We start from the raw sequence: 24659 nt of genomic DNA, 5'->3' as shown, positions 1-24659 counted from the left end.
TTGTCTTTGATGTCTTTGTGTTGACCTTCTTGTTTTTATTTGAAATGATAAGTTGTGTTGTTGCGGTTCTCTATAAAGGTTTGTTCTGATGATGTCACAGCGGTGATGTCACAAAGGAGTTCTAGAATTCTATATGCACACACACATGGTTGTGTTTCCACCACTTTTAGAACATTACATAGACTTACATTCATTTCCTAGTGGCTTAACCACCATCTAACCATAACAATAAATATTACTTGCCTAATCCTAGCCCTTACCTTAACCTAAATCTAACCTCAACCTAACCTTAAAGATAAAATAATCCTTTATTAGCCCCACAGGGAGAAATCTGCTTTGTCACAGCAGCACAAGGATAGCAAATGAAGGTACAAATAAGGGAAAAACACATTTTTTTTAAAATAAACTATACAAAAACACACATAATATTTACAGTACTGCACAATTATTTACATTATTAGCAGTAAAAAGTTATGGTATTAGACTTCAGAAATGAGGGATTATTGCACAATGAGTTTGTGGTGGAGTGCATGGGGTTAGCTAACTAATTACCCAAAGACCGAGCAACCTAATTAAAAACTTTTAAGGTTTAAAAATAATTTGAAAGGGTTAATAGTCTTTCCTTTTTCTATGGAGTGGAGAAGTAACCAAATACAACTCCCAAATACAAAAGCAATGGCTTTTCTCATCAGCATCAGCCTCTCCCCAGCTGGACAATATACCTCATCACACTTCAAAAGCAGCTCAGGAATGTCTCCGGGTTGGAGGCCCCACCAGGTGGGAGGGTGGATTCGGCTTATTCCAGGGCATCCCACAGATTCTCCATCAGGTTGGGATCTGGGGAGTCTGCAGTCCGTTGTTGTGATCCTTGAGACATTCCTGAGCTGTTCTCAGAGTGTAACAGGGTTCACTGTCCTGCTGGGGGGAGGCTGATGGTGACAGGAAGAGCTGTTGTCATGGGTGGTGTGTGTCAAAGAACATCCATGATGGACAGAACCCAAGGTTTCTCCACAGTAATACTCCATTGTGAAGATATGCTTTATTTTAAGCCACTCTACCCGTCAGTGGTTTTAATGTTGTGGCTGATCAGTGTGTGCAAAAGCAACCATAGAGTCTTTGAGGAATACTACTTTGTGATCTCATTTTAAAACATGTAATGTGGAACTCCAGTACCTGTGAAAACACAGTGCGCATATGCTCAGGTTTAGCAATTCCACATTGGTTTCCAGGCTTGTTTTGTCAGGCAAGCACGTTGCTCAGTGATGTAAAGCAGCAGACGGTTTCTTCATGGCTTTGGTTCATGTGTCATCTCTGCACCAACTAATAGATCCTAATCTGTAATTAATATTTCCTCCACGAGCTGTCTCTCCCTGACTTCCGATGTGATGCTCTACCTGTAATTAAAGCCAATAAAATCCCTAAATCGCCACACTCGCTGTTCAGATCAGGGTCATCACAGTTAATCACACGCTGAGACTTGATAATTGTCCTCTGCTCATGCAGGGCAGCTAAAGTGTCAGGAGATGGGCAGATTAAATGTTATATTGATTAGATGCAGTGAGAGCCACATTTTTCAATAAAAGACAAAGTTTCTGTTATTAAAAAAAAGACAGAAAAAAGCAAGGAAATAATTAAGAAAATTAAATTTGTCTCCTTTCTTTCCACTGCAATCTGAACTGAAATAAAGACTGGAGACAGGATCATTGCACAGATGAGATCATTTATTACATGCCATTTTCTCTTTTCTCTTTATGTCTCAAATACAAATAAATGGCATCTGAAGACAAGACTACATGGTCCAGATCTGAGGTAACTACCAAACTAATATTGGCTTCTGCAAAAAAGCTGCAGAATGAAACAACTTTGAACAGAGAAAACAATGAAAAAAACAAATTATATTTTAGTTGCTGTATCCATGTCATCAGCTGATAAAAGGCACACCACCTCCTCTGTAACAACGGTCATAACTTAAGGAAAGCCAGTTCCACACAATCAACCCTAGTGAGCATTTACCCTTCACCATAACTGCATCAAATTATGTATTTTAAATAATAACATATTTCATTCATATCCAAAATACACACATTTACTGATTTCAGAGGGGTTACCATGCACTGCAAATCATCTGTAGCAATCAGTCAAAACAATGTCTGTATTTAGAAGAAAAGAGCGCAAAAAGAAACTAAACACACTTCCTTGGCAAACAGCTCATGTCACTTTGCTCTGCCACAGTTAATAATTGGCACTCTTACCTTAATCACATTGGGAGCTTCCACTGAACACACGCAAACCCTCAGGGTGATGTAGCTTGGACCCATTTCGTGGCCTGAACATTTCCATTTCTTTTCATTTCTTTGGCAACTTTAACTTCACACAAGTAACAATATTTATTTGGGAAAGTTGGTTACTTAGTATTGGTTTGCCGAGCACAGACAATGTTCCTAATAATCCTGCCAAAATATAAGAGGGGAAAAAACAATGGCGTGCATAAGTAATCCCAGGCCCAAAGCATCTCCTTCAGGACCACATTCAGTTACTCAATCACTCTCTTTCACACATACAAACAAAATCTTGAGCAGCAATAAAATAAAACTTAAAGTAACACTGCAGAGACAACTTTAGATTTGCATCAGACCCATACCACAGCGGGAAAGACAAGTCAGTGGCGCAGGTCATCATGGACTGATAGATCTGACGATGTGTCAGAGATGCTGCCAACAGAGTGATAACTCTGTGATAGGGGATGTTCTGACTTTGATGGTACGTACAGCTGGCTGTGCTGTTTAACATTAGTGTTTGTTCCAGGTTGGGGCTGCTATAGGACCTCTGAAAGACCTCTCAACCACTATCAGCTCATCAGGGTTGTCACGCGCCTTATAATGGAAGAGAAGATCTTGGATTGCCCGCTCTTCAATCTACAAGGACAGGAAAAAAGAAAAGGAGATCGAGCCAGGGATATTATGGGCAACAAAACCGCACTTCATTCGAGGGTTAAAGAGAAAACGCTGACATGGAGAGCTTAATCATAATGCGATAATTTACATAATGGTAACCAGGAAGCCAAAGGGGAGGAGCGTTTTGTGGAGGTGCTGACAGAAGTCTGGCAACAGCTATAGAAGGCTGTCAAAAGGATAAAACTGGGAGCACCTAACCAACACTGTACAGAATGTGATGTTCATTAGATATATGTATGCCACATATGGATAGAAAGGGGATGCATATTGTGGCCAGACCACCATGAAGCACCATAACCATATTTTCCACTTGGATGCTGCACACACAAGCTATACATCCAGTCATGGCAGGAGTGTTTATGTGTTCGGGTGAGTGTGTGAGCACTAACATGCACAGACAGGCGTGTTACCTGGATGAGCGCCAGCGGCTTCTCTCGACTGCGGATCAGCGCAGCTTCCTGCTGCTTCTCCTCCTCCACGATCGAGGCAAAGGTCACCAGGGAGGAGAGGGGAGGGCTGCCCACTGCTCCCAGCACCCACGGCCTGAGGGGGAGAGACGGGTGACACAGAGAGACAGAGATGGAGAGAGGATGGGTTATCAAAGCCCGGGATAGTGAAAGCAACAAGAGTCTAAGTGCGTGAACCAAGGTTGAGTCAACTACTACTGACAAGCTCCTGTGTGTGAACGGCCGCCTGTCCACCTGGCTTTCACCAACCTTTTATAGGATTATGAAACGGGACTGACGTTAAAATGCAACCATTATGCAATACCGAGACCATTCTTATTAAACTTTTAAATGACCTTTGCGACCACACAGCCGCAGGCAACACTTTTATCCTTATTCTTCTTGACGTCAGAGATGCATTTGTTACAGTGGATCACAAAATATTATTGGCCAGACAAGAAAATTGTATGTGACTAAGGGAACCAGTCATGAGCTGGTATCATATCTCCACAACAGCAACGTTTTGGTTTGTATTGGAGAGTTCAGGTCTAAAGAGGAAAACTTCAAGCTTGCTTCCACAAGGTTTGAGTCTTGGTTGTGTTTTATTTAATCTCTATATGCTTCCAATTCTATAATGGTCATATTAACTACAAAAACAAATATTCTCTATGACAACTTTGCAGACAATGCTGATATTTACACACATCATTTCCTTCTAATAACTTCCATCCTGCTGGAAAAATGAATCAGTGAGTTCACCAGATTAATAACTCGATGTCCCAGAACCACTCCAACTCTACAGGGGCAAATCTGAAGTAATTTCTCTCACAGGTGCTGATCATTCTTTTAATTGAAAGGAGTCAATTAAAGCCTAAATAAAATACAAAATCTTACCGCTTGTACATCAATCATGAAAGTCTTAGCTGAAGACTTACCTACGAAACAGCCAAATCTTTTAGATCCTCTGCAAAGCATTTCGGTTTGAGAGTTAGAACAAAGACCTGAGACACTTCTTTGGATAACTAACGGCCACACTGGTGGAACAAATCACCAGAGGATCGACAGCTATTGCTTCTTTTTTCTTTCGGTTTATGTCTATATTTTCATTTTTATATCAGGATTGTTCCTCTGTATACATGTCCATATTTGTTTAATCCTTAAATGTTTGCTCAGCACTTTTAAGTTGCCTTGTGTGTGACTTGTGCTACATACATATAATAATTTAAAAAAAAAAAAAAAACACATTGCAGACACATTTCCTCTCCTAATATTTGTATATTTGAATTGTATCTTTGACTGTCAAATACAATCTGCCTTGCTTTTCCCTATTCCACAAGGATTTTGACCATTTGCTCAACATGACATGATGTAAAGTAGATGACATGAGCTCCCTGCAGTATGATTTGTGTGTGATTTCCTGCTTCATATTTTCTAAGTGAGGGCTGGAGGAACATTGCGTTCATGTTGTTTAAATGTGGCCATTATGATCCATGCTACAGCCATGAGGAAAGTGCAGTCTGTGTTTGTGTGTGCGTACGTTAAATCTCGCCAAGAGACAACTCTGGAAATGTTCATAGAAGACGTAATGAGAGGAAGAAAGAAAAATGAAATTAAAAAAACAGTCTGACATGACTTGGGATATGGAAACAGTGTCCCAGTAGGCAGACATGAGAATATACAAGGCTGCTGCTGCTTCCTGAGCCTTGAACTCATCCGTCTCTCAGCTCATCCAAACACAAAGAGGAACCTGAAACCTGCTCCCCGTTCTGTATGATCTGTTGTGACATGAGGGCTGCCCTTATCAATACTGATTAACATCAGTGGCCTCACTGGAGTGACTCACACAGCTGTTTAATATCTAGAAATCTGCTCTGAAGACTGCTGCATGAAGGGTGGGTAAACATAGAGCAGAAGAAGTATGATATCACACATAAGAAAGAGGCACTTCCAAAAGGCCAGGAAGATGACATTCACTATTAAGACTTGAAATGACAGCCACAGTTCAATTTCTTTTTTTCTCTTAATCTTGCACACACAAAGACATAGATACAATTAAAAATGATCTGCTTTCGTGGACAATTGCTGTATTGTCCAGTTTAACTACAAATACATATTTATGGACTGGAGCTCACGCTGCAGTCTGTGTGCACTGTGTTTGTCCAGCTGTCTGGGGATGTCGTTAAATGTCAGGCTGACTTTGTGTCTGCAGGCAGGTTAACACAGGCTGTAGTGGGTCATTTTGAGCTGTTCACCTCACTCAGACTATAGGTTCATACCTCTCTCTGTCTAACTTGAGGAGATCCAGTCAACACTTACATTTGACAAGTGGTCCAGTCAGACTTACAATTCAATATTTTGTCATTGTTGTTTTCTCCACTTCCTCTGGAAAACTTAAAACACATAAAACACTCCTCATTACTTCCCCTTTTATGTCTTAATCTCAAAGCCAGTGTATGTTTGTGTAAGATCAAGGTGCCCCACAACATTTAAAAATAGTTTTATATTTGAGCATTTTCTCAATCTGATGAGAGAGAGAATCGGGATGTATATTGTGTCCTTTTTTCTTAATTAAGGCTCAGAAGAGGGTTTGTAATGAGGTTAGTTACAGTTGAGAGAATGTCTCTTCAATTGTCTTTTCTATCTTGCGTATGTATTGTATGTGGGTTGTTGATTTTAGAAATACATCAGTTTTGTGAAAATATATCAACAGTGCCCCCTAGTGGAATGTAACAGTACAGAACAGACGTAGTTCAAAGTGTTTTCCCTTATGTGTTTCGTGTACAGTAGACACTCACCCACTGGGTCTGTCTGGCTCGTTGCTTTCAGCACATTTGAAGGTGACCCTCCTGGTTGCAGGAGTAGCAGTGACAGGGGACCCCTGGGCACTTCGGCCCCTCTGGATTCCTGTTTGTCCCTCTCCAATAAAGCGGCTCTCCTCCTCCTCCAGCAGCGCCCGAAATGAGCATGAGGATGGTGGGGACTGGACAGCTGTTGCCCTACAGGTGGAGACAAGTGACACAAAACATGTACGAAACATAAATTCACAATGAAAGTAAAAGATTATGGCACTTTTGCCGCTGCTGTTTCTAGGCTGTCCTGCTGTGCAAGAAGGGAATTCTCTTCTCCATTCAAATTGACAAGAGCTGTATGGCTAAAAAGCTTAGGTACTCTAAGTATTTCTTCACATAAAAGTATTTGATTTAAAAAGAGAGTCCAGAACTGTTATTTCAATCCAAAATGACAGCATCTGTCTGCACAATAACTACTTTGAAACATGCAGAAATGTGTCACTTACACTACACTTACAATATTTTGTATGAATTGATGAATACTGACTGAGATCAGATCTTCTTGAGGAGCTGTGACAGATCAGATGACATGCTGATTCATTTACTATTTGTTTGTGTGATGTTTACATCAATTTAAAGTTACAATTATAATTTTAATTTGGCTAACATTTAAAATATTATTTAGAATATATGAGCTTCCAACTTGTCTGCTGCAGCTTCAAATCAGCTGACACACTAAAACCCTCTGCACAGCTGCAGTTGGGAAATAATTCTCTTTGGTTTTGTCATTCCATGCAACCAAATCCACAAACACTAAAACTGTCATACCAGTGACAGTCTCTAACCCCATCAAGAGCAACCAGGAAGTTATGTCTTGACAGTTGTGAGCAGTGGTCACTTACCAGGCCTTCCCACCACTTTTGGATGGGGTGACTGTGGGGGTTGGTTTGGATGCAGTGGACTCAACACTGGCTTCCTTGTTAGCCATGGCCAACATCTTCCTCTGCTTCTGGGACAGTTTCGCAGGAACGGGGGAGTGCTTAATGCTGGTGCTGTAGGAAGAAAAGTAAGTATGGTTAGCTGGAGGGAACAACAATGAAGAAATGATGTTCACTCTTAGGGCTGTACATCTGTCCTTCAGAGAGGCCAACAGGACAAAATGAAGTATCACATTTAAGGCACAAATGTAATTTGATGAAAAACACTCAATAGGTGATCACCACCACAAAGCAGTACTGTAAATTATTTGTAAATAATAGTAGTAATTATAATAAATGCCAGACATACCTTCCAGGGCTTTTAGGAGCTGCTCTGAGAGTCTGCTGAGAGTTGGCCTCCATGTCCATAATGGTTCGCAGATCCAAGACCGGAGGAGGACGAGCAGGGCTGCAGAGTGAAACAAAGCAGTCACACATACAGCTCATTTTTCAATACTAAACTAATATTCAAACCCTCTCATCAAAATGAAGTGGGAGGATATAAGGTCTGTTGTTATAGTCAGGCTAACACCTCAACATATCAAATCCCAAATCTGTTTTTCAATTAAATCTAAAACCACTGATTTCCTCCCTTTGAATGTTCTATCCAGAGAATTTTTCAGGATGAGAAGAGGAGAAAACCAAGACTGTAAGAATGAAACTGACATTTTAAAATATGGGATCATTAATTCCATCTTACCAGGGAAGGACCTTGGGGATGGCTTGTGGAGCAGAGTTAGGGGGAGTAGGAAAGCTGTCCCTCGGGGTCGGGGTGTTGGGTGGGGTCTTCAGTCTTTGAATGAAAGCCTTCTCATCCTGCAGATGATAAACAACAGTTTGACCAGTTATCTACTGTGTTTTTTTGAGTATTACATACACTAGTAATCATAAAAAGGCTAATGGATAACTTTATCAAAAGTACAAACACAAGGTAGGTAGCACTTTGTGGAATCTTTTTGTGATGCACTGACAGAACCACATAAAGTATAAAAGACAAACATATAATGTTTTTATTGAATTTGCAATGAAACAACTGCATATGTTTGCTGTAGCGGTCAGACTTTAACCTCAGCTCGGTCATGGAAGACAGGTGACTGCATGTCTCTGGGACTGCCAACCCCCATGTAGCTCCCCTCCGAGTCAGATGTGAGCAGCTCCTGCAGAGACTCTGTAGAGTTTGCCTTGCCTGACTTCACCAGGGATGGGGAGATCACTGAGAGGAAACAGAGTGTGTCAGAGAGATTACACAAATTATTCTACAACAACAACAACCTGACCCTTCTGAAAGGCTTTTATGGATGTGATGAAATAACAAATGAAACTCTGTAGTCTGTTTTGACGTGTGAATATGTGATAAGTGTAACACTGTGGTAATGTTTAATGAAAAACATACTTCCAAATAATATATCCTCTGTGTGTGTTCAAGTATACCTGCAGCAGGGGGGCTTTGAATGATGTCAGAGAGAGTGTAGCCCCCTGAGCTGTCAGAGCGTCGCCTTGGTTTCTTTTTGGCCTTTGTCTTGGCCTTCTTTATCAGGATTTCCCTGGGGGTAGGGGGTAATGTGGCACAATCATTAGCACATATTTATTTGGAGTATCACATTTGAGGAGTTTACAAGGACTCCCAGATAGCTAGAGTATGGCCTATACATTAAGTAGTCACTTAAGTGTTTCTGCTGGTCTGCATCTACACGAAAAGTGCAATTTCTACAACTGAAAAGAAAACACAAAACTCTGAACAGCTACCAAATTAGAAAACAAGCATAAGTAGAATCAATATGCAGATACTGAACATTTGTGTTTGTTTACCTGCATGAGAGATCCAGTTCTGCTTCTGGCTTTGGGCTGAAGGCTGAGTCCAAGTCCTCATTTTCATACATATTGATGTCTGGGGCACCAGGATCTGGAGTGATAATTCTCCTTTTCATGGCTGGGATCTGAACACAAAAAAACAGGACAACTGAAGAATCCAAACAGACATTGCTGGAACCCAGCTTGTTGACTGAAGCATCTCCAGCATCCATCTGTCATCAAAACCTCAACCTGTAAATATTTACATGAGAATGGAACTGACTGAAAATAAGCATGCAATCAGTTCTGTCAACTGTACAAACAAAAAGAAAAATTGACTGGAATATTCCAGCACATATTACAGTCATAATACATTTTAACACATAAAAATGAACATCGCACCCTCAGTCACATTAATCCACAATGTAATGGATTCCTTCGTCTTTGCCGCTGTGTTTTGATTTATTTTCTTGGCACACTTGTATTTCTGTACATTTCCCTGAAGCCATACAGAGTGTCTAATAAGTTGCTGCACTCAGCTGCGAGTTATAAAAGAAACAACAATCACGTTACTTTTCCCCAAGTCACTTCTTTCATTCAAGACAAAAAAAATATCTTGTAGTCCCAGCCTAGTTGAGAAATGACTGTTGTATACATGGACTTTCAAAGTCATGAATCTAAAGAGCCCTTTACTAAACTGAACTTACTTAAACTGTAAGACTGGAATCAAAATCTGACAGTTAGCACTGCTGTGTTAGCGTCAGTTCAGAACTTCCTAGAAACTGTTTCTCAGCACTGCATTTAATTGCTATATTATGTTTTTAAAAAAAAGGCAAAGTACAATTAATAAGGACACATCAAAGTCATCCACGAGGTGTTGCAAATTGGGATGTTTCCAGAGGCGGGGTGACTCACCATCCTCCTGTAGGCTGCAGAAAGCTCCACGATCACTTCATCACTAAGAACATCCAGCGCTCTGAGTGTAGACAGACAGACACAAAGAGGAGAAAAGATATTTTTAGTCTTCTCCTGCTGGGGAAAGGATTTGTCCTGCAGTATTTTAGAAGTTCCATGTCTACAACTTTACTGAATACATGCTCATGGACTGATGTATACTTATGGAGTGCACATTAGGTTAGTTATTTTGATTCTTACTTTGACTCCAGCAGGGCAGCCATGTTGAGCACAATGAACTGGAGACAGGAGAGTTTAAGCTGCTCTGCGTTATATAAGGCAGCAAACTCGAGCAGCTCTGCAGCATTCTTCAGAGTCACTGTAAAGAGCAAAGCAAGCTGCTTCAATGGTGATCTGAAGATAACTGTCAAAAGAAACAAATGCTTCGAATAATATTTTAATATAACTTTCATTTGTAAAACAGTGCTGCACTCACATCATGTATAATGTGGGAAAACAGAAGAATTCAACATAAAACAGTCAAAAACAGCTGCAACCTGAGTCTATCTGGTTGTTAGTTATAATTTTCATTTTTTACCTCAGGGATAACTGGCAGCCATAAATGATGATGATGTTGAAAGGAAGTTGATATTTAAGAGTGAACACCAGAACAAACAGCTCATGAAGCTGAATAACAGGAGGACACAGCAGCCTGTGAGTAACCTCCAGGATGCAATCACTAAGTGTTTAAAACACTGTCACTTTATCATGTTGTGCTTTCATACCTCATTGAGTTAACTTAGAAAAACAACAACATTTTTACCAACTTTCACTCAATTTACATTTCATATTCATATTTAATAGTCTGAAAACCCTCAAGCGCATGCTATGTGGATGTCAGGAACTCAAGTCTGCAAATGAACAAATTCCATTTTATGCTTCTAACCATAAAACTTAATTTTCATGACAGGAATGCAGCATCATTTCATGATAAAAGAAGCAGTGAAAAGATCAAAATAACTGGCACTGTGTGGAAGGCCAGAAGAAAAGACAAACATACAGTTTTCTGTGATGACGACCTCACACATTTCCTTCAGTCGTGTGATTAGCAGATGGTCAGCCACAACCAAAACGTTGCAAATAAACTCCACGTTCAGAGATTCTGATGAGCAAAGACAGAGAAAAAAAATAAAACTTGTTGATGTGTGCATTTTTAATGTTTAGGTTGCAACTTCTGCCACATCTTCAAAAAATATTAATTCAAAATGTGTTGTCAGACAACATGACTTGACAAGCTACCTTTAATGGTGGGAGACTCATCTGTGTAAATATACTCAAGGATGACCTGCAGAATCTCTGAGTTAGTGGGCATCTCCAACGCAGTGCAGGATGTGGCCTGAGGGGGGCACAAGGCAGCATTATTATCAGTACCTGTATGTTGCACCTTCAGTCCAGTGGAACATTTGTTAATGAACATTGCAGTATGGAACAAAAAGAAGGCATACCTCAATCCAGGGATTTCCAAGCATACTGTTGAAATATTCTGCAAAAAAGGTGGACACAAAAGTAAAAACATTTGAGACCCACTTTCTGTAACTTCACAACATACAGCAGCAGTCAACTCTAAGAAGGTACATTCATGCAAAATAGCAAATTGCATTGTTTGTTCATTGCAGCGTGGATGAATCTTACCTAGTCTTGCACAGAGGACACACTTGTGACATGGAAACTCTTTCCCATCTTCAGATTTCAGAGTAACATCACAAAGATAGGAGCTGCACAAACACAAGAAGACAGGTACATCAGAAAATCATCATACATTTTCATGTCTCTAATAACTGTTAATATGCACTCATATACGCACCATTTTTTCTGGTAGAATTTTGGTCTGTTTCCAGTTTTCTTGTGTATAACATTGATCTTTCCACTTTCATATTTGACCCCGTCCAGGCTGACCCCCCACCGAAAAAAAAAAAAAAAAAAGAGAAAGCTTGATTAACAGGAAATGACACGAAATCTGCCTTTGCTTCAGGGTCTGGTGTACAGTCGGTCTCTCACCGTGCAGACAGGTTTCCCAGGCCCAGCTTTTTTGCAACACCCTGTAAGGTTTTTACGGGGTTGGCTCCTCCCTCGTTGGCACTGGCCTTGTCACCTTTGCCTCCTTTCCCCTTCTTGCCAGGTTTGGCGCACTTGCTCTTGGTCTTGTCACCATCTTCTTTGGTTGCAGGGGGGAGTGAGCGGTAGACCTCCAGGGCTGAACGACCTCTCAGACCCAAGTCCTGCAAGCTAGTGATAAGCCTCTCCTGATCCGAGTCCTGTCCACGATACAGTAAGACACTGAAAACAACCAATCACAGCTCCTCTTCACGGCTAATGCAAATATTTTGTACACACTGAAACAATAGTGAATTCACTTTAGGGTCTGTTTTCTTCCCCTCACCTGATTTTGTCCTGTCATGACTCCTGAGACTCTCGGCTGGGCTCCATGCACCAGCAGCTCACAGGAGTCTGTGTAGATGAAGTGTAGGGCGTATTCAAGCATGTCTGCTGGGATCTTCTCCAAAATGATTAAATCGCAGCCCACGGCATCTTCGCTCTTCCTCACTTCTCCATCAAGCTCCTCAGCAACCCCACAACGCTCAGATATGAACAGTTTCCGGAAAAACTCTGACCTCATGGACAGGATGTACTTGTGGGCCGGGAAGGTACGATCACCGGCCTGAAGAGTCACATCGTGGATACTGTCCATTTCGTCCGCTTCATCCAGAAGTCTCCGGAAGTGTTGGGACGAAGAGGATGGAGAAATGATGGGAATCTCATACAAGCTGAATGAAAGAGAAAAATAGGAGCATCTCTTTACTATAATCATTAACAGCCATTTAGAAAACATGCATGAAGGACACACACAAGGAATATCTGTGGCACCTCAGTGATTATCAAACACTGGGTACTCCAATAAAGCAGTGTATGTTATCAGCAGGTAGAATATCCAAAAATAAAGACAATTAAACACAGCCAGATAGACAAACAGTCCATTATTTTTCACTATGCCAGCTGTCTAAATGTGCCAACACAACAGTCAGTGGTAAGTCATTAGTGAGTCCCTAGAGAGATGATGCTTTCGAAGTCAATCTTATTTTCTTTTTATGTGGTGAGAGGCAGGTTTCCAACTCTAGATGGCAGAGTTACATCCTTGAACCGTAAGACAGGAATATGTTTTACATCTAATACAGGGGTCAGCAACCTTTAGCATGAAAAGAGCCATTTGGCCCGTTTCTCACCAAATTAAAACCCACTCGGAGCCACAAAACCTATTTGACCACTAAACTGAAGGTAGCACCACATATAGTTCCCTTAAACTTATGCTTTAAATGTGAGAACTATAATAAATTACTTTTATGAAATTAATAAACTTTAAACGAAAAATGACAAATTTTTATTTTCCATTTTTAACAACGCAAATCACCTAATTCTTTTGTACTTTGAGAGAAAAAGACACTGGCAATCATACATTTATTTTCAAATAAAATAATATAAAAATATATCAGGGCTGGGCAAGTCAATGTGTTAATTAATGACAATTATTATTTTTTATTTTATCGCGTATTAACTCAGTTTTTAGTGAGCAACAGTTAAATAACTAGTGAGTAACGGAATTTAAAAATAATTATTATAATAAAAACAGCGTGATAAGATAATTGTCGGCGTTAATTAATTATCGTATACGCGATAATAACGCGTTAAATTGCACAGCCCTAAAATATACATGAAATAAAATAAAAAAATATTTGCTGATTTCTCACCACATGTTAAGCATAACTGTAAAGCAGTTTTGTCAGCAGTAAAAGCAAACAAATCTGTCCATGAGGCATTAAATGATCTCTTTCTTTTCTCTTCTTAGATTTGTCCATTGCTAGCTTACCGGGTGCCAACATAAGTCACTTATTTGGCACCAACAGGTGTCGCAAACAGGATGTGACAAAATTGTGAAAATATTAAATAATAAACAAATAAATAAATAGATAGATATTAAAACAAGTTTTATGTTAATGTCACAAGAGCAGCTCAATCTCCAAAATATGCTCGTCCTCTCTTAGCCACGGGAGCCACAGAAGACGTATGATAGAGCCTTGGGTTGCCAACCCCTGATCTACTAGATCTTCTTTGTCATTTCTCTAAAGGCTCTGTTTCCATTCACTAATAAGCTCTTCAAAGTTTATCGATGTTTGAGCATAGTACAATATAGTTACTCACATACCAAAAACAGATTTTAAACTTATTGTGGAAAATAAAAGCATGCTCCAATGGTGTTATGACACTGCACACGATAAACATACAGGTAAAGCAATAAGATTAATTCTAATACTGAATCAATTATCTCAGAGGTGTACGAGGAGATAATTAAGAAGAAACAAACAGCACAGTTTTCATCAGAGAGTCTATTCGGATTATGCAGCCTCCTCTATTGGGACTGGGACTCAGGTGAAGTTTGGACTTCATACCTTCTATCTGTCCTTTTTTAAAAAAAAAAACAAAACATCACATTACAGTGATTTCCTCCAATGTCACAAATGCTACTCACTGTAATTTAATGCCTTACACGGGATGAGTTTATGTTTATGTTTAGAGCTGTCTGTCTCCAATCTGCCTGCTTAAAGTTAGCACTGCAGCTGTCAACACTGACTGCAAAACAACTTTCATTCCATATATGCAACTAATCCTGTAACGCCTTCACAGGCTTTTTGGACTCATGAACATAACTACACCATTGTGTGCAGCATTTTCTGTGCTTAAATGGTGAAATAATACCTTGTTTTGGGGTCGGACTGAAGCACTCCAAAGTTTCGGCCTTTAGAGTCCATGGTGATGCTCACAGCTCTGTGCACATACGGGAGTTTCTCCAGACGGATTCGCTCATACATTGTGCCAGCATCTGTATGGCCACAAACCTCCACACTGACCTCTGTTAAATTACAGAAATCATCACATTTATTGCAACTGAATTAGCAAATCAAAATATCCTGATTTCTGAAGTCAAGTTTTGAAAACTGTTCTTCAGAATCTGGCTTTATTGATGTCCCTCGGCTGACCCCTTTTACTTTAATGTTTGTGCAATCTATTCTTATCCTTGTTCGCTTGCTGCCGTTTTATCTCAAATAAACTTGATGAGTATGTTTAGGCTCATATTTTGTTTTCATAAGTGCTGACATACAAATTTAAAGTTTTGGATCAGATCAAATTACACAAGAGTCAAAACGTGCAGTGAAAACCATCACTACAAAACATTTACCAACTTTATGATTCAATTTTCCATGTTTCTAAATTCCTCACCTTTCTTCTCACTGTACTTCCTATATTCTCCGGCCCACACACCACTGAAGCCCTCCCCCTCCTGAGTCACAAACATCATGCCGTTCTTGCTGAGAGCTATGTCCGACATGAAAACCTGACGCCCGTACGCCCACCGGCACTGTCTCACGGAGCTGCCGCAGGAACGCCAGCAAAACACCTGACAGACAGGAAAATGCAGGAGGGAGAAAATTTAAGGAAAAGTACAAGAACACAAGTCTTACATTTCACAACGTAAGAATTTAACAATGTGAGAATTTTCACAAACAAAACAGGTAAAGTAAAGCAGCGTTTAAAATAACAATGCTGCAACAAATGATGCAGAAGTGAGACTACAGATTTATTGTTCCATCATTGATTTAGGCCAAATTATTATGTAACACCCAGCAGTTACAGAAACAACAGAATGAAAAGGCATTTCCTCTTTACTTTCTAAATGCACTTACCCTCCCAGCTTCATCTAATGCCAAGATGGTCACCTTTTCTCCCCCGCCCTCATTGAGGATCTGTGGAACCACACGATGGTCCAGACTACCACCGCTGACCAGAACTTTCTTGATGTTCAGCTGCCTGAAAGAGATCAAAACCAAAATCAAAATATGAATAATTTGAAAATATGAATCAGAATATGAAGTGTCAAATTTAAAACAAAAGTATAATGCACTATATTCATCAATTTATCCATCAGTGGATCCAGATCTACACAGCTTGGTGGAACTCACTCATTTAAATACATCTGCTGATTTCTGGAGCATCTCCCATGTTTTGTTATTGCAATTTAACAGTCAGGCATACACTTAACCCCACTACCATGTCCGATAAACAAGTACTCACAGTATGCAAATCAAGGAAAAATAGATAACCGTTTCCAGTTTAGTGGGTGCTGTACTATCTGCTGCCATTCAAAGTAGGTTTGATTAGAATACTGGAGGCAATTCTTGTCAGATGCACAAATACAAAATAGAGAGAGTACAACCTTTAATTCTTTATAGAGATTACATCTTTACATTTGCCTGACAAATATCCTGTCATCACAAAATGCATTCTTTTGTTATTTAGGAATGAGTGCTGGACATGAACAAGATATCCACCCGCCACTTCTGCAATGGGATACTTTACTATCATAGACAGCATAAGAGTGACTGTTAAATCTTTCAATGAATGGAATCTTCATCCTCTTCAGTCTCTTAAGAAAAAAAATATTTGATACAAGGCTATTTGAGTGTTTTTGCAAAGTAAAAAACTGTAGTGTTCTATTTACCTGGAAGCCATTTTCTTGCACTGGTAGTCAGCCAACAGGTAGACGTCGCCCTTCTCAGTCACAACTACCGTTGCTCCATCACTAGCTGCTGCCATGGCTATGTTGACGTCCTTGTGGTGCAAGGCTGACACCTGTCGGGGGGCTGTCACACACTTCTCTCCATTAGGATCCAGCAAGTAACCTGGAGATCAAAACGCAATATACTGTGCATTAACATATCAAGATGTACATAGGCAGTCTGGCATTTTTTAAAAAAATACTAACAGTACAGTTTTGAGTCATCCATCTCTGATATGATGGACCATACCTCTTTTCCTACTGCAATAAAAAACCTTTATGCCATTCTACCACTGCAACAAAATCAGTACTCATTCTGAAAATATGAGCAAAGTGTTTTACTCTTTACACTGACAAGATGACACTTCACATATACATCTGTTTAGTTACATTAAGTACCTTGTGTAAAACTGGCTTCGCTGACATTTCAATGTTGAGACTTACCCAGCTGGCCTCCATTGAGTCCCATTGTGTAGACAGCCTCCCTGGTCCACAGCACTGTGTGGAACCTTCCAGCAGCAACTCCTATCACTGTCCTACCTTTCAGCATCTTGGAAAACACCTACACACATAGCATACATATTACAAAGGCCTTGAACTTTAAGTGTACAGAATTTAAGAGATTCCAAATTTTGAAGTTAATTTTCAACATAAAGTTTAAAACATACAGTATACAATTTTAATCAGTCTCAAACAGATACTTGTATGCTACGTGAGCAAAGTGAAGAAGTCCCATTCAGCACACAAACAATGCTTGTTACTGCAAAATGTCACTGACTGCTTTCCATCAGCCTCCCTGTTCCCTCCTACCTGTTTAGGGACGTATGCTGAGGCGGGAGGAGGAGCCAAGCCAAGCTGATGAAAGGTGTTGAGGCCAAAAGTGTAAACGTAGCCTTCTTCTGTCAGCACCACCGTGTGGTCTTTAGCTGCTGCCACCTGGGAGCAGTGGTGGGACATGAGACCCTCTACCATCCGGGGAATCTGTGGAGGCGTGTGAAAAGGAGAGGATATTGAAAAAAAAATAGAAAAAAATGAGCCCACTGATCAGCAGGTAGGCATCTTTGTGTTGGACCAATAAAAACAGTCCTGAAGAGTTCAGAGTTTGTTCTACGTTTACTCCTGACAGCATCCCATGCCTGAATTTCTAGCACCAGGGTAATGCCCTGTGTAGAACACTGCCATGTTTAACTATTTTCTGGTATTCACTCAAATACTACGTAGTAGTCATAGTGGGAGCCATGCTGGTTTCTTCTACTACTAAATTTATTTGCTGCAGCGGTTATAAATGTCTGATGATAGTCTAATTTCTCTTATCGTAAACAAATCCCCAGAATCCCATTTATCCATGCCAAACCTTTACAGCGCGTTTGTTCAGATTTTCAAGGAGTGAAGTCAGCTATATTACTCAGGTTACACACAGTTTGTGATGATGGCAGTTTCAAACATTTAGCCAGGGAGAAAGAGAACACATATCCACTTTGTGATTACTGTATATGGTTGTAGTCAGGGAGGACCCATCAGCTTTATCAGTGCTGACAACATGACTGGGTGAGACTGATTAATTAATATTTGATAACAGGCCTTTGACATGTAAGTAAACACAGCCTAAACTTAATATCCTTTAAAAGTAATTCCTTTTTTCAGACTCATAATCATTATGTCAAATACATCATCCCACACACTGAACATCCCACTTCAAAACTGAAATAGAGACATAACTTAACAAAACACTGCATCTTTATGTCTAAAAAAAATATGTAGAAAAAGTTGATCTCAACTCAGTATATGGCTAATGATAAGTTAATAATAAGTTAATTCCTTACAGGCTGGTCATCAATCAGCTTATTTCTGTTTCTTTTCAGGCTAGCTGTACATTATAAATCAAAAAAATGAAAATGGACTCATTTACAATTACATACATGACACATCTGGTCACACCAAAATACACTATAACAAGTTTCACCAGATATGTTTGTTCATCTCCATGTCCAAGTCGTCCTCCCTGTCCATGCCCACAGGTGAAGACCTGGCCTTTCTGAGACAAGAACACAGAGTGGAACTTACACAGGACCACCTACAGAAAGAAGAGGAGATTAAACATGAACATAAGTGATTTTTCTCTTTTTGCTTTGGTTTTAAAATACGGTAATATACATGATATTCTGAGTGATAAAGTTTGTTTGAAGTTCATGCTAATTAAGGCTCTTGTCATTCTAATTTTGACCTCACAATAGAGGCTGCTATGCATCTCTTTCCATGTCCCTCAGCCAAGCCCTCTTGTAGTGATAGTAAAACACTATGCCAATAAAAGGCCGGGGCACAAGTGGAAAAGCAAACATCATTACTAATACATAGCTCCCCTCAAGCTGTCAATGGAGCGCAGGGATGTTTCCCCAAGTATCACATTGATTTGGACATTCACACACATGCACACACACCAACGTAGATCATTTAATTAAAAACATGTCACTGAGGAATTAATATTTAACCTCTGGCACCTGCTGGATTGGGCTAGGAAGACAAAGACTATACACAGTGCCACTGGGTCATTGTATGGTCATGAAATCAGATCCATCTGTACCCCAGCCATGAGGCTTTATGAAATGACTCTGCAAGACAAGTCCTGCTGGGCAGAATAAATCCTCAAACACGGGGTTTCTTCTATAAACACCAATAACATGGTGCTGCAAAGCCCACGTGAATAATTTCTTATCCCATGTATGAAGAACAGACGAAAATGACAACATATGTAACACGGTTGTCCTGCATCACTTAATCTACTAGCACTAGCACCTGGTGTGTACACATATCACTGGGGGGGTGGTTGCACTGGTGCCAGGAGCTATATTAATCACACTAAGAGCACTCACATGACAAATGCATGAAATTTTAGCCTGTCTGGCACAAACTGGCTCACCAAAGTCACAAATTGAGACTCTACAGGACAGACAAGACAAAGCCAATCAGTCTTCGCCTGACACGCCAAATATGGCTGCGCCTCTGTTTGACTCAGTTAAACAACATGACTGATAGCTTTGCCCCCCCGATACTGCTGCCCCATGTCCATAGCTAAACGAGAATAATGTCCATGGATTACTACAGTATGCCAAGTAATAAGATGTGCCATAATTGCACAACTACCAACTTCATTCATTTATCAACAGGACAGTTTAAACCTCTCAAGCATAACCAATATTTCTACATTTATGGTTTAAAAGAAAGTGCAAGCCAGTATGAACCTGGCTTTGAGGAAGAACAATTTCACAAATGCAGATTTGCTTTGAAGAGAAGGTTGTGTAATACAGGACTCTTGAGAGAGAGTGTTTTGCTGCTTTCCCCAGGTGGCGTGTCTTATCTGGGAGACCCATGTGCTTTGCTTTTTTTTTTTATTAAAATGTAAGACATGTTGCCACAGAGTCGAATCATGAGGCCCTTACTGCTATGACACATGCAAGTGGGGCTTTCTGGCTTGGGAAGCCCTCTATCATAGGAACACACGTTCATGCTCCCTGGAGATTCGACACAACAGCAATGTGTTGTTAGCCTACCTGCTTGATATAAACTCCAGTCCTGGCAAACACATCCACAAGCTCTGGGTGCTGTCGGCTCTCCTGATTACCATGCCCAAGACTGAAATTTGTGTTGTTTCCCCATGTGTACACTTCGGTTGGGTCTGTAATGAGGAGGAAAACACAATTACAAGCACGGCCACAACACTATTTACACCTGAAGCTTGATTTAAACCACAGGTCTTTTCTGCCATTAAAAGAAGGCAAGTCAAGATTATTGGTAGCCCAACTTTCAACCATAAGGAAACTCAAAGTGCTCTACAGAAGACATAAAAATCATTAAGAAAAGACAGACGCACAAAAGTAATATAAAAAGAGACATTTTGAAAAAATTGAAATGGAGTAAATTAAGAGGATGAATTATAAGCTAAAACAGAATAAAATAAATAAAACAGAGGGATGTCCTGTTCACTGTGGCCACATCCTCCATAAATCTTTCATAAAGTAGTTTGTACACAATGTGAAAAATCACAAATCATAATGGCTAGGAGACCTATGAGATAGAGCATAGGGAGAATTAAATCCAAGGCGTATGTGTGAAATGCATTATTAACAGAATAAATCACAATGCTACCTAGAAGCAATCAGCTTTTCTTACCAGTGTTTTTGAACACAACATGTGATGGTCGGTCTTTCATTGTAAGGTCTAAGACAGAGAGACCCTCCTTGTCCTGGGTGGAGAGGAGTCCGGCATGCTGAGATAATGTCACGAAATAAAAGTTAGCCAAGGGAATAATCTTAATTTTTATCTTCTATTACTTATTATTTATCTTATATTACTTCCTTACTTAACTAATTTTATGACATTTCAATAAGAACACTTTGAAAACAAAATGCACAGAACATTTTTAGATGATCAGCACTAAATACATGCCTTGACCAGCGATATGAGACAGTGGATCTGTCCGTAGAAAGCGCTGCGATGCAGGGCGGTCCAGCCAGATTCTTTATCCTTCACCATCAAGTCAGCATTCTTATTCTCCAGCAGCCACTCCATTATGGCCTTCTTTCCCAGTGAAGCTGCCAGGTGCAGTGCAGTGCGACCAAACACATCCCGCAAAGTGGCTGCATTGTGGCAGTGCGAAGTCAAGAATGTCCGCAGCTGATCCTCAGATCCAGTTGTTAGAGCTGCTACCACCTCCTCTGCATGCTCCTGTGAGCGGCATTTGGGGGTGCAGTACGGTGGTGCCAGACTCATCCTGATCTCAAATCTTCGCAGTGACCCTTCCTCCCTTTTGTATTGCAAAGTTCTTCTGACAGCCCACCACCAACAATTGCAACCAAACTCAAAAACAATACTATGTGAGGTAACAAACCTGAAACACTAAAACTGTTTCATAACAGAGCTGCTGGCCAAGAAGATAAAAAAAAAATATATGTGTCAACAAAAGGCTGAAATAGCTTAGAGTGCTAGAATTGTGCTTGTGTTGAGGTTCCACCGCACCCTAGCAACTCCAGAGCCTCTGTGACTTGGTTCAGTCCACCATTTCAACCAAGAATTGAACACAATCTAAGGTGCCTGTGGCAAACGATGGCATTAAGAATTCGATAAATACAAAACTTCCTGTGCGTTTTATACAAATTTGTACATATAACGTTTGCAAAAATAGTTTCTCCTTTATATACTCTTTAATAATTTACAAAAGGCATAAACTTCAACAACCATCTGACCTTCTTATCCAGCAGTCCAACCATCAAACTTGAGGGGAAAGGCCCCCTTTCCCCCCAAAATTCTCACGTCTCTTTTCAAAACTCCATAATTGTAGAGTGCACCTGAGAAAGAAAGGTAGACAAGTATCACTAAAGCGCAGTGACCAACATTCACACATTGTGCACTTGCAAAATGCAAGAATACAAACAAACATTTCAGTGTAGGATGTAGTAGTGACATGAAATCCAAAACTGCAAGCACAAAGGTCGGAGCAAGTGTGACCTAATTACAGGCGTAAGAGGTAGGTCAGCTGGCAGTGCTGTGCAAATGGACACTGGACACTTATCATTTTAAAGTTTGCATATGGGTAATGTTTTTGTGAAGGAAGTGCACCAACATTAATAAGGATATTTAAATACTGACCAAATAGCAGGGTTATGTAACAGGCTAAGTATTTCGAATAACATGACTTGCTTCGAGTGTGTTTGTCATAAAGAACTATTTTTTAAAAAATAAGAATAAGATTTACTGAAAATATGCCACTACATACTGCAGTTTGGTGACTACTTCCTAATGCTATCAAGCTATGGCTTAGCACAAACTAACAGTTACTGCGTGTTTTACAGTGTTTTAGCGTTAGCTCATAACGTTTAGCCCAAGCAAAATAACGTTAAGATTACACGTCAAGTCACACTGTTGTTTTTTTTAGGGGGGGAGTGTCAGATCTGGCACACTATTTTCACCCATAGAGTGCGGAAAAGCTACTATTAACGTACAGGTTTAGTTGTCAATTTTCTTGACTGGCGTTATACTGACAGCTAGCTTTACCAACACATCATCGACGGCTAGCTTAACGTTAGCGAGCTGTTCTGCTGCAGGGAGATTAACTAACGTTGTATCATTTCTTACCTTCCGCTAGATAAAGAAAAAAAAGCACATGCAGAAAGTTGCATCAACGACGTACATCCACGGTGTCATTACTACAGATAAGCAAGCGATATTTCCACTGATGCAAATTTTGACAGGAATGGATGCCTAACACCCTGCAGGTTAGGTAAAGACCTCGCTTATGTCGAGACTTTTGATTGGTCAGGGCGTGTACATCCTAATATTCTATTGGTTCATTTTTGGGGTTGAGTTGTGCTGCTGTATCTATGATGTCATAGGAATATTTTTTAATATCTATTTTTATTTTAGTGTTTACATTAAAAAATAATTATAAAATCAAGTTAAAAATGATATCAAAAACGATATGCCTTGTAAAATAATTTTAAATGATTGTGTAAGAAAATTAAATAAAAAGTGATATTTGCACCTCTTGTGAGACTCGGCAGCAACACATTATTCTTCAACAGAAATTTGCAATGCCGTTCCCTCTGTCTGACAAATGTGTTATTTTACAGAACTCGACTATATTTCCGCGTATGGAATTAAGGGTTTTAAGTTAATTTTTGCTCCAGTGTGACACAGTAATATTGTACTACTTAAGAGAACGCAAATAATTTAATGCTCCATTTATCTGAGGACACTACACTTAAAATCATGTTGACATGAAAGATGGATGTAAAACGTAGAACATCATTTCAGCTACAATAATCTCATTTTTAACTTTGGGTGGTGTATCACTTTCAGTCTCAATCCAGGTTTCATGGAATTACTCAGATGATTGTCACATTGACCCAGGCTAAGAAAAGGATGAGGTCAAAGGAGTGTAAGCTAGGGTTACACTGGTATCTGCAATGGGACTTCCAATATGACATATTGATGAGCCAGCCCTTCCTCACAGTTTTGCATCTAAGCAGTACTAGAATCCTGCATAGTCCAGCAAACAGTGTTTTCACCAGAAAGTTATCACCGAAGTGATTTCTTAAAAGACAATGTGGAAATATGGACCATGTAATGAGATAAAAACGAATAGGTAGTATAGTAATAGTTTTCTAATTTCTTTCATCACTTGAGAAAATTACTTACAGCTACCAAAAAGTGTTAAGTGTTAAGTTACTTTTTTATTTTTACATTAGTGTTATTACTTGTGGATAAAGCAAGTGAATTATTCCTGTTTTCTGCGATGGGTCCCCCTGAGGGAACCTTTGGAGTCGCTGGAAACACGTCTGAGGGACACATACAACATTCACCCATGCTCTAAATCTTCAGTGTTTTCCTCCTAGCTTCATTGTTGTGGTATAAAAATGCTCATCATCCTCCAGGATCCTAAAAGTGATTCTCTAAATAAATAGCAGTAGCTTAATGATGAGTTCAGTAATGTGACATTATCAGTGGATCAGATGATCCATGTGTTTCCTTTTCTTTCTTTTGTTCAACTTTTATCAATTCTTTAGGATGGGCCCACGTGTTTTATACCCGGACAATACTATCAAATGGGATTTGTGTTGAAGTGCATTAAGCTAGATATCAAATCGTATGATAGGCCTAGCAGATTAAACTAGTTTTCCCACAAGAATCACAAACATTTTTCTTTCCCTGCATGTTGAGTCACTGACATGACATCATGTCAAAATACTTCATTCCAAGAAATGCCGTCAGAAAATATATTTGTGCTTGGTAATGATTTATGTATTTACAAAAATACCATCATCTTTGTTCAGATGTCAGAGGATACACATTTGACTACACTGTGCTATACAGTCTGCTGCTTCATCTTCGATCGACACAGTGAAGGCAAAGCTGGTGTCAAAGCTGGTGCTCTTCCCGTTGTTTGAGACGTCATTTCACTGGAGCCCCCTTCTGGGACCTCTGGGGGTCCCTGGACCCTAAACCGTCAGGCCATCTAATTTTTTTTGGGGGGGGGGCTACACTTTGACAATGATGTTAAAATTAATGTAATCCAGTGAGGCGTCATTTTGAGTGGAAAATTTGAATAAAAATATTTAATAGACTTGTGAGAGTTTTCTGTTCACCCC

At 39.8% G+C, this 24659-nt stretch overlaps 1 protein-coding gene across 1 annotated transcript; it reads right to left on the bottom strand.

Annotated features, from left to right (window-relative positions):
• Positions 1-1700: 1700 nt before the first annotated feature.
• On the bottom strand, positions 1701-22807 carry ibtk (inhibitor of Bruton agammaglobulinemia tyrosine kinase). Its single transcript, XM_046399651.1, has 29 exons — positions 22648-22807; positions 20962-21860; positions 20686-20782; positions 20067-20191; positions 18482-18592; positions 17329-17499; positions 16963-17080; positions 16462-16642; positions 15647-15770; positions 15183-15360; positions 14661-14814; positions 12292-12676; positions 11910-12166; positions 11716-11802; positions 11544-11626; positions 11357-11394; positions 11151-11247; positions 10912-11013; positions 10113-10230; positions 9873-9933; positions 8976-9103; positions 8598-8710; positions 8234-8379; positions 7867-7982; positions 7477-7575; positions 7092-7241; positions 6196-6396; positions 3365-3497; positions 1701-2915 (listed from the first exon to the last, which is right to left on the bottom strand). Exons 2-29 carry the CDS (start codon positions 21283-21285, stop codon positions 2790-2792), a joined length of 4023 nt encoding a protein of 1340 aa, XP_046255607.1. The 5' UTR covers positions 21286-21860; positions 22648-22807; the 3' UTR covers positions 1701-2789.
• Between the last annotated feature and the right edge of the window lie 1852 nt (positions 22808-24659).

This window comes from Scatophagus argus, chromosome 9, assembly GCF_020382885.2.
Source record: "Scatophagus argus isolate fScaArg1 chromosome 9, fScaArg1.pri, whole genome shotgun sequence".
Classification (NCBI taxonomy): domain Eukaryota; kingdom Metazoa; phylum Chordata; class Actinopteri; family Scatophagidae; genus Scatophagus; species Scatophagus argus.
This window is presented reverse-complemented; position numbering and strand designations above follow the sequence as displayed.

Bases quoted from the DNA above. Each gene is read 5' to 3' on its own strand.
- ibtk (XM_046399651.1), bottom strand. From the start codon at position 21,285: ATGAGTCTGGCACCACCGTACTGCACCCCCAAATGCCGCTCACAGGAG. The intron at 11,627-11,715 runs GTGCGTATATGA...GTGTTTGTGCAG, and splicing joins AAATTCTACCAGAAAAAATG to CTCCTATCTTTGTGATGTTA. The intron at 9,104-9,872 runs GTGAGTCACCCC...TTTTGTGTTCAG, and splicing joins CTGCAGCCTACAGGAGGATG to ATCCCAGCCATGAAAAGGAG.